General features: G+C 36.3%; 1 protein-coding gene across 2 annotated transcripts; it reads left to right on the top strand.

The window, feature by feature from the left end:
• The first annotated feature begins 474 nt into the window (after nucleotides 1-474).
• Nucleotides 475-6,343, top strand: LOC306762184 (barrier-to-autointegration factor-like protein). 2 transcript variants are annotated; one of them, XM_079248601.1, is made up of 4 exons: nucleotides 475-609; nucleotides 699-787; nucleotides 4,595-4,725; nucleotides 6,083-6,343. In XM_079248601.1, exons 3-4 carry the CDS (start codon nucleotides 4,600-4,602, stop codon nucleotides 6,227-6,229), a joined length of 273 nt encoding a protein of 90 aa, XP_079104727.1. In that variant the 5' UTR covers nucleotides 475-609; nucleotides 699-787; nucleotides 4,595-4,599; the 3' UTR covers nucleotides 6,230-6,343. The 2 variants fall into 2 exon arrangements, with proteins under 2 accessions (XP_079104727.1, XP_079104728.1); XM_079248602.1 differs by having other exon boundaries at nucleotides 4,556-4,725.
• Nucleotides 6,344-10,361: the final 4,018 nt, after the last annotated feature.

The raw sequence follows: 10,361 nt of genomic DNA, 5'->3' as shown, positions 1-10,361 counted from the left end.
TTTTTGTTTTTATTGATCTTTTAACTTGTCATCTTGGGCGTTATAGCAGCAGAATAATGATCTCTCTACTGTGTTGTTTTTTCCTCTCTGAAATTAACAAAACTGACAAGCAAAAAACAAACAAAAAAGTTTTATACATTTATTTTGTTTCTAATTTGCAAAAAATCAGCAATATCAAAGAATTTGAGGAATCACAATTTAAATCGAATCAGCACCCAAAAAATTGGAATCGAATTGGGACAAAAGCACATTGTCACAGCCCTAGTGACCCCATACCTGTTAAAACTCAGAGGATTATTTTGCATTTATTAGTATGTTATCAACAAAATCACACTAAACACCAAGGCTGGGGGAAAACCTCATGAAGATGGAGTGTGTTTAGATTAAAGTGACAGAGGGTCTTAATTTCTCCGTGAAGTGACTCATCTTTTACGCTTCCAGCTTCTTCAACTTTACGTAATGACGTCAGACTCACAGCGTCAGTCACCAGGCTCGGGTCTGTTTGTGCGAAACACCCCGCTTTGACGCTAACATAAGTTTAGTGAAACTGTGAGGAGTTTCAGGTGTTCTCTCGGAGCAGGTAAGTCGTGACACGCGGGGCCGCGTCAGGTAAGTGTCACGCGCTGTTTAACATGTTTTCTTTGAGCTGCTACTGCTTTCAGGTCAGCTGATGATATTAGTACAACGTGTTTCTACAGCGTTTGTCCAACAGCACGTGAACCCGTGCAGGTCCAGATTCAGGTCCAGGTGCAGGTCCAGACCAGCAGGTGAAGTCCACGTCCAGCAGGTACAGAACCATCCTCACCCTGTGAGTTTTTTGGGGTCCAGCAGAGAGAGCAGCAGCTGGTTCCACTGGTTTAACGGGGTTTGCAACTTTGTATGGAATCAAAGTTGTGCCAAAAATGTTAAATCAGTTGAATAATGATTAATTTAATCAGCAAATGATAAATGTGGAACTATAGCGTGATTTTTTTTAAATTAGATTTTAAAAGAACTTAAGTGTTTGTAGGTTTTCTTATTACTCTGGTCGGATAAAAGACTGCTGTCTGTCACTTTAATTCAGTTGGTCCTTAAACATTTTAGTTTTAAAACCAAAAATTGGTAAATGCACTTTTTCTTTTTTCTTTTTAAAGACCACATGCATGTAGAATCTTAAGCATCACAGAGCTTTGAGAAATACTGAAAAGTATCTGGGAAACAGATACTATTATTTTGGAATATTATAAGAAAGGAAATGTGCGACTTTTATTGTTCAGTTCAAATAATTATCTTTTTCTTTTTCGTTATTTTTCTTACTTTACAGATTTTTTTGTTTCATGTTTCTATTAACCCAACACTCAAAACAGACTTGGGGGGGGACTCCCAAAAGGGAGGAAAATAAATTATAACTGGTTGAGTTAAACAACTAAACATTCATTTATGCATTTTTGTAAAAGAATAGTTGGATTATTTTACCAAAACGAGTTCCATTTCCATTTTACAAGTCCACAAAAAATTATTTTTAAAACTAAACATTGTAATCTACATAACCACATGGTCCATCTTAATTTACTTTATTTAATTATTTATATAGATTTTGAAACAAAGATTTGCTGCAGTTTTTCAGTTCTGTTACCAAAATTAATGTTGCATTTAAAGAGCAAGTTTCAAAGCATTTCAAGTGATTCTTTTTTTTTTTTTTCCCTGTTAAAGTGTCTCTTTTAAAAGATTAATTGGTTATATGTTCAAATATTCAATAATTGTTTATTGAAAAATAATACTTATATCCCGAAGTTGCGTTTTTTTTGGGTTTTTTTTTCTAAAGATTAAATGCAATATTCATAATTTCAAGAACCCAAAGCTCAAATTAATTATATTTATTATCATGTAATCTATTCAACAGAAATGATGGACCAAACATAACTGAATAAATTCTTCTTTTTTTTTGTTCATTTATCTTTAGAAGAGCATTTAAGAAACTGGAATTCACAAAGTGTAACAGGAATGAACAATGAACACCAGGAGCATATACTATGTGTTCAAGTGTGTGTGGATGCAAGTATGTATGTGTGTACATGCGAGTTTTGTGTGAAAAGAAACTTGTGTTGCTAAGACTGTAGTTTGTCCCAGACCTCCTTCCTGAGCTGTGACTGGCCTCAGGGGGTATGATGATGCACAAAATGTCCCCAGAAAGAGACCATAGCCGTGCATCACTGCAGGCCAGAAAAACCCGTTGATCCCAATTTTGTGCACGCAGACATCAACATGTGTTTTAACTCAACATGTTTAAACTTGTATCTGTGACGACACTTGAGTACAGGTCACCATTATACTTCATCACACTGTATTTCTGTAGTTTTTCTGTGGCACTAAGTGGTGGTTTTGCTGTCCGTAAGCATTTGTTACATCCGCCAAGGAGGCTATGTTTTTACCGGCGTTCTTCTGTTTATGTTAAAATTAACTAAAAAATTTATGGACGGATTTAAATAAAATTTTTCAGACTTGTTAGAAAAGTGGAAAGGAAGAACTGGTTTAATTTTGGTGGTGATCTAGATCACTGCTTGGATCCAGGAATTTTCTAAAAGATTCCTTAACATTGTGCTTGGCGGAGGTTTGCACTCTCCGAGTGCTTTTCTAGTTCACATTATAAAACTGATCTAGGATCTGAAAAAATTCTGCTAATTTTAAATTTAGAACTTAAAAATCACATGAAACTGTTATATAAGCAAGTATTTAATAAAAGAAATCATTGAAACAATGGACTTTACTCAGCCATTTTACTCTCATTACAGGACTGAGTTTTTGGCTTAGTTAGCAAAAAACATTAAATATAGTCACATTACATCTTTGCTAATAGCAAGAGGATATTTAGCACAATCTAGTGATTCACCAAAATTGTCTATTTTTAAAATAAAGACCTGATAAATGTGCAGTTTAAGCAACAGGACAGCATATTCAGACCAACATCCTCAGTCATGGTAAAAATAGGGCTGCGATGATATGCTATTGTCCCGATTTGATTCCGATTTTTTTGGGTGCCGATTAAATTTAAATTGCAATTTTCACGATTCTTTGATGTTAGTGATTTTTTGTAGACTTAAAAACAAAATATAATGTACAAAACTTTTTTTGCTCATCATTTTTCTTAATTTCAATTGGGAAAAAACAAACAACACAGTAGCTAGATCATCATTCTGCTGCTATAATACTCAAGAAGACAAGGAAAAAGATCAATATAAACGAAAAAATGACAAAAATTTGTGATGGATTATTTAATTTGAAAATTTTTCCGATTTGATTTGCCACCCTTAGTAAAAAAAAAAAAAAAAAGATTAAAATATCCAGAAGAATGAGTGAGAGAACTTGCTTTTGTTCTTCATCGCATTCAGAAGATTTAACTGAAGTAACTTCCTGTTGTACGTGTGAGATTGTAGATTGTGCCAAATTATTGACGAAGGGAAATATGTCTTGGTAACAGGACTGAGTGAAAAGCCAGGGACACAACTAAAATGTGCCTTTTTATCAAAAGCATATGAATTAGTTTTGAAAACATTAGTTTTGTGAAGCATAGATGGAATATTTAAAAAAAATTAAAAATAAAAAAAGCTAACAGAAAATTTGAATTATTGATACATTATATAATATATATTATATATTGTATTTTATTCCAAAGTGTGAACAGAGGACAGATGGGAAAAGCTAGATTTAATTTGCTCAAGGCAGATCTGAACCAGCACAAATCTTAAATTTGTCATTAGGCCATCGTACAAAACATTTTTCTGAATAAGAAAATGTGTTTTTAGATTAATTTTATGCACATTTATACATATAATTTCCTTGGGACGGAAATGGCACCCATTCAGTGGAATGGGCCAGTTCAGACAAAAAGTCCTCGTCATACTTTTTCTTGTAATAAAATAGTTGACAAACAAAGAAAGCTTCAGAATAAAATATTGATTTTTTCATTCCCTTCAAAATTGTTAAATATTATTCGAGAATATTTTAATAACTTTGGGAGAAATGAACTCAAACAACATGTCACAGTTTGACATGCTTTTCTCCTTTTTTTTGGTAACTGAAACATAAATTAATGTTAAGATGTTTAAAATCACACGTTTGTGCATTTTGAACGAGCTCTGATGAAAGAAAATGGGCTTACTCTACTGAATCTCATTTACAGTAATTCAGGAAGTAAAGTCTGCATTATTCTGACTTTTACTCTTTCATTTTAAATTGATATCACTGACATTTGTTTTTGTATTCTCTCATGGAAGCAAAGACTTTACCTCCTGCAGAAGGTTTTAGCTGCTCTAATTCTGATTGATTAGATCTGATTGTATTCTAATCCGCTCCATTCAGGTTAAAACAGATTAAATTTGGCTCCTTTGAAACAACTTTAAAAAAAAAGTTTTATCAGCGGATTACATGACTGCAGTTTGTGGATGTTATAAAAGAAGAAATGTAATGTGGTTAATGTGACTTTATTCATGTTTTCTCTTGCTTTAAAAAAAAAAAAAAAGTTTTATTGATTCAAAATAAATGCAAATGAGCTCTTATTTTCCATCTTTATGGATAGATAAAGACAGAAATAACTTCCTGGGACTGTTTCCTGCAGCCGGGATGTCGACCACATCGCAGAAGCACCGGGATTTTGTCGCAGAGCCGATGGGAGACAAACCAGTGACGGCCCTGTCGGGTATTGGAGAGGCTCTGGGGCAGAAGCTGGAGGACCAGGGCTTTGACAAGGTGCACACAAGACCTGAAACAAACTCTAAGATGCTGTTGATGTCGTTTCAGGAGTCAAGTGACCGATTTTTTTCTGTTATTTATGTCCTCACTGGATTTTTCTTTTCAGTTTTCCAGGAATTGTTTTAGGGTGTCCCTCATTCATCAATGCCTTTATTTCATCTCTTTCCAGCGGAAAGAAGTGGTGGCTTGGGGATGTAAATGGAAGGCTCTCGGCCCTGATAGTACACAGCCACCCGCGACCTCCGGTGGTTAAAAGTGAAGCCTTTGCGGAAGTGTATAAAACTGCAGTTTCCCCTTCATCCACTAGGGGCTCCAAAACGGAGCAAATCCCCATAGACTCCCATGTTAAAAAGACCAACTTCACAGCAGAAATAAACATGTTTACAGCCTGGTTCAAAAATCTATTTTAGGTTTCATAGGTCATGACAACTGTGGGGGGAGTGAATTTTTTATTAGCCTATCCCTTTAAAAGTAATTTAATCTTGAAGATTGGCATAATTGGGGTTATGTTTTTTTTGATTGACAGGTACCAATATCAAGCAGAGGAGAAGGCAGACTGTAGAGCAGAGGTGTCCAGCTCCGGTCCTCGAGGGCCAGAATCCTGCAGGTTTTCTATGTATCCCTGCTCAGACACACCTGATTTAAATTAATTAGTTGTACAGCTTAATCAGTTGTGCACGTCATTGGCTGTTTGATCCATTTAGTGGAAGCTAGATGTGTTGGAACAGGAATACATGGGAAACCTGCAGGACAGCGGCCCTCGAGGACTGACTTTGGACACCCCTGCTGTAGAGCAACTGCGGGTTTTAGCCAGGTAACGGCGTGACTTGGCTTTAATCCGCCCACCTCCGTTAGCCGGTTAGCTCTTAGCTACAGGCAGGTCAGAGTTCGCTAGATGTCAATCATCCACTCCTCACTCACAGCCTCCGTCTTATCTCTACCTCTTTGTCCAGTTTTGTATTTTCCTGGCAAGACGACACGCGTGACGCTGCCAAGATGGTGACAGTAGGAACCGCCCAATGAGCATCCATTCAGCTCTTCAGAAACCTATGGGTGACGTCACAGAGGCTCCGTCCATCTTTTCTGCTGTCTGCACAGCTGTTTGCACGTTCATATGAATAAATAGCCACCCTAGTGTACACACAAGTGTCTCATATGTGAATGAACAATCCCGGTGTCAAACCGACATGTTTTAAGTCTTTTGACGTTCTGCTCTGAAGTGAACCTGCCTGGATAAATCCCCCTTTCTGTTCCTCTTCTCGGTTTTTCTAACTGCTTCCCGTGTTCGGTTTTCATGTTGGATCTTTTTTTCCTTGCTTGTGTGATGTTTGTTTATCTTATTGTTTGTTTTCAGGCCTCCGTGGTTCTGGGTCAGTTCCTTCTGCTGAAGAAAGACAGTGAGATGTTCACCGATTGGCTGAAAGACGCTAGCGGAGCAAACTCTCGCCAGGCCGGATCGTGCGCTCAGTGCCTGAAGGAATGGTGCGATGCCTTCCTCTGAAGCCCCACCTTCCTCCCCATTAGACATTCCACCTCCACCCACCGTTCCTCAGCTTGCTCACTGTCTCTGACTCGGTTGTTGGTTTGTTCTCCTGCTGGACAACTGATGTCACTGCCGGTGTTTGCCTGTTTTTAGAATCATGCTTTAAGTGTTGAAATGAATTAAAAACGTTGTCTCAGCTGTTTCCTGGTAAAACTTTATACCGTGGTGACTGAGGGTTGATGAATGGTACAACTAGCATGTTGGACCTGTTCAGGCTGACAGTGTTGATAAATGAGATGGTATTTGACTTTAAAGGTAAGATTTTCAATATTTTCCAAATAAATGAATAAAATAACTACAATCATAATTAGATAGTTTTTTGAACATGTAGGTTCCAGTCTGTCCATATTTGATGCGTTATTGAATTACAAGTTTAATGACAAATGGCAACAAGCACTTTTTTTGACTGGTATGCAAACATTTAAGAAGGGTCTTTGTCATTAATTAAACTTGTAATTTAATAACGCATCAAATATGGACAGACTGGAACCTACATGTTCAAAAAACTATCTAATTATGATTGTAGTTATTTTATTCATTTATTTGGAAAATATTGAAAATCTTAGATACTCTACCTTTAACATGTTTTATTGTTGGCCATTAAAATCTTCCATAAGAAGCTTGAACTTTGTGCTTGCAAGGCTGCAAAACCAAGGAAAAAATTTTTTCATCTGGTTTGGTTCATTTTTAACGAGAAACTTCTCCTGCAGCAGGGTGGCTTGTGCGTGCAACTGGTTCTGTGTCTTTAAATGCCGTGTTGTAAGAATATTCATGCTTTCTCACCATCTTGATCAGCGGTTGCTTAAAGATATCTGTTCAATCCTATCAGCCAAAATGCAGAAGCTGCAGCTGTCCTCTTCATGCTAGTCCAAATTAACCACGCCCACTTAAAACATCCGACCAATCCCACTGCAGTTCTCGAAGCCCCATGAGAAGAAAGTTCGGTTCGACTGATGCATCGAAAACCGGCCGCAACCTGTCCTGGAGAACAAACTGCTGGTTTCTGTCTCAATCGTTTGTCCTGCAAAAAGTTCCATTTGTGCTGCTTTGGTTTTAAGAGATAACAAATGTCAATTGGATGATCATTGCATTAAATGATTATTATATTGATCTAGTGAGTGTGTTAGGAAGGCTGCCCTTTATGTGGTTAATTTGCCGTTTCTCTGGTGAATTTTCCCAAACTTGTTCCGTGGCAGCTGCGGAGGACTGTGCAGGTATACGTGAACTGCCTTCTTAGTAAAGATGAGGAGTCAAGTTCCACTAGATTGTTAGTTTTCCTGTTACGAGAGCAAGTGCATCCATGAAACGAGTGAGTGTTTAAATTTCCTTAATCTGTTTTTAGTAACGAGTAAATTGCATTAGTTTGGCCTGATATTGCTGCTGGTATAAAATACAAAGATGTGCCTGAGCAGCCCAGATGTGGCCAAGTACTCATTATTTCTTATAAAGTTTATTGTTGTGAAATTTATGGACAAATAACACGCTTGTCCTTTAAAGCTATGTTAACCATGTTAGCATAAGCTGCGTTTCTGTCACTGAAACACACTCCGTTAACTGGAAAATAATGGACTTTATGGTATGTATCTGCATTGCTTGTAATTTAGGAAGTTGGGTGAAGGCTACATATATTGTCTGTGATGAATATAGACCGTAGCTCTCTTAAATACAAATGTACAGTGGCTTTTATCCTCTTTCCAGATATGCTCATTTTTAATATGAGTCCAGACGCCAGGCTTCAAAATGGTCTAGTCCTCTTTTATTTTTTTTATTTTTTTAAAGAACCCTTCCACCTCTTCAGGAATAAACTGTGTCCATTTGACAAACTGAACTACAAGCTGGAATTCTTGATAATTTATGCAGGAGAAAATCCTAATTCTGATTCTGTGTCACTATTTTCTGGTTCCTTTGTCTGACTACTGAATTTGGACGATATCGGAGGCTGCGTGACGTTGTTGTCCCACAATGAATTTATCTTAAAAACCAAAGCAGCACTAATGCAGCACAAACAATTGAGACCATTTTTTGCTCAATTTAGATGATATCAGGGGGGAATTACTTTTGAAATATGTTTTAATTTTTTTCAAAACCAAAACAGCACAAACAACACTTTTTGAAGCTTAAAAACCAAAGCAGCGCAAAAATCCTTGAAACAGTTCTTCTCAAAAGCGTCTTAAAATTGAATGTCAATAAACGTGAACTTTTACTTATTCATGATTGCAGCTTGTCAGCCATTCACTCCATCTCAGTAAAAACAACAATTTAGTATCAAATTACCAAAGAAATGAATCTATTAACCAGTCCTAATATCAGGGAAAACTTGGATAAATCAATGAAAAGCTTATCTCAACTCTTGGTCTTAGATTTATCTATTATTGGTCGGACATTACTTACCAAGACTGAAGTCCACTCCTGCTTCATCTACGCCGCTCAGTCCTGATCAATACCCAATGAAGCAATAAAGCGAATAAATCAAGCAAATTTTAACTTTAAAGGTAGAAAGGTCAATTTAATCGTATAAAAAAAGAGCAAAATGATCCAAAATTATGAAGCAGGCGGTATTAAAGCAACTGACTTTGTGTTCATGGCACCATCAAAATGAACTGGTTAAAACCATGTCTAAGGCAACAAAAACAAATACAAGACGGGAATACAAAGCTTAGGTAAGCATTAATAAATCGTTACTTAGTCCCTGATCGGGTTTTTGTCTTTTTTTTTTTTTTATGATTAACTGATCATTAGGTAATTATCCGCTAATTATCCACTGTGACTGGAATACAAAGCTTCGGTAATCATAATTGAATCATTCATCTCTGATCGGGTTTTTATAATGATTAACTGATCATTATGTAATCATCCACTAATCAATAGCTAATCAATCCGATGTGACGGGAATACGATGCTTCGTTCATCATTATTGAATCATTAGTCTCTTATTCGTTCCTCAGTAGTTTCTGAAAAACGAAGCAAATTTTGTGATTTAGAAGTGTTACCAATTTGGCTTCACATTCTCAATAACATTTTTATGAAACTAGACAGCATTAAATTTTCCTTAGTTGTGATTATAACCTGAAAATACTCCCAAACTCTCCTGTTTTCATCAACAAACTCTTTTTTTATTGGAAAATTGTTTACAAACATAACTTTAGTCCCGACAATATGCCAATATGGAACTGCAGATATAATTGACATAACCGTGAATCTCTGTTTACACTAAATTGGTTGAAGAAAGGCAGTTGGTCTGTTTTATTGGACTGCAATGGCAAGCTGCTCCCGTTTGAGGAATTTAGTGCCAAATTCAAAATCATTGACTAAACTTAATTTTAAAAAGTTCTCAATGGCATTCCTAAACAAATCCTTACCATGATATCTCATCTGCATCAGAATGGTTTAACCCCAAATCCTCTTTCGCTTTTGGTAAAAGGGAGTAACTTCACAATTAGAGAAATATTTAACAAAGAACTAAATCCGTTCTCTTTGCTCAGATTTCTGTTTTTTTCTTTTTTAAGGACTTAATATACTTAAGATCTTTTTTTTTTTTTTTTTTAAATCTTCCCATGGCAAAAGCCAAGGAGATTTATTTTAAGGTCATCAATGGAATTTTTCCATCATCTGATTTCCTCTCCAGTCATTTTGTCTTTGACTGAATTTTATATTCTGTTTCATTCACACTGAAATCACAGATCACATGTTTTTATGTTTGTATTTTCATCAGTGTATTTTGGGATGATCTTTTCCTTTGTTTATCTAAATTTCTGCCTTTTCTAGATCTTAAGAAAGACCATGTTAGATTTGGATTTATCATAGGAAAGCAGGCAGGACATGGGGCTGAGCTTTCTCTGTTCTCTTGTTTCTTGCAGAGGCTGATCTGAGAGGATCAATACAAAATGAAGAGGTTTGTGAAAAATGCCTGATTATTTCTTGCCCTTCTGGACTTGCATATTAAAATATATTAGACTGAAATGTGCATAATAGAGCCACTTTAATCCATTTGCCACCTTTCCTTCACTAAGCTATTGTTTAGTGGTTTTAGTAAAAGTGGAATGTCATCTATGTTGCGGCAGGATTTACTGGGAATACTGGTCTGAAATGT

Source organism: Telmatherina bonti, assembly GCF_933228915.1.
Source record: "Telmatherina bonti genome assembly, chromosome: 11".
NCBI lineage: Eukaryota > Metazoa > Chordata > Actinopteri > Atheriniformes > Telmatherinidae > Telmatherina > Telmatherina bonti.
Note: the sequence above shows the minus strand (reverse complement) of the source record. Positions and strands in the feature narration are given on the sequence as shown.

What these genes read in the sequence shown, in the direction of transcription:
- LOC306762184 (XM_079248601.1), top strand. Translation starts at nt 4,600, where the DNA reads ATGTCGACCACATCGCAGAAGCACCGGGATTTTGTCGCAGAGCCGATG. An exon ending in AGGACCAGGGCTTTGACAAG is followed by an intron (nt 4,726 to 6,082) that starts GTGCACACAAGA and finishes GTTTGTTTTCAG; the next exon opens with GCCTCCGTGGTTCTGGGTCA.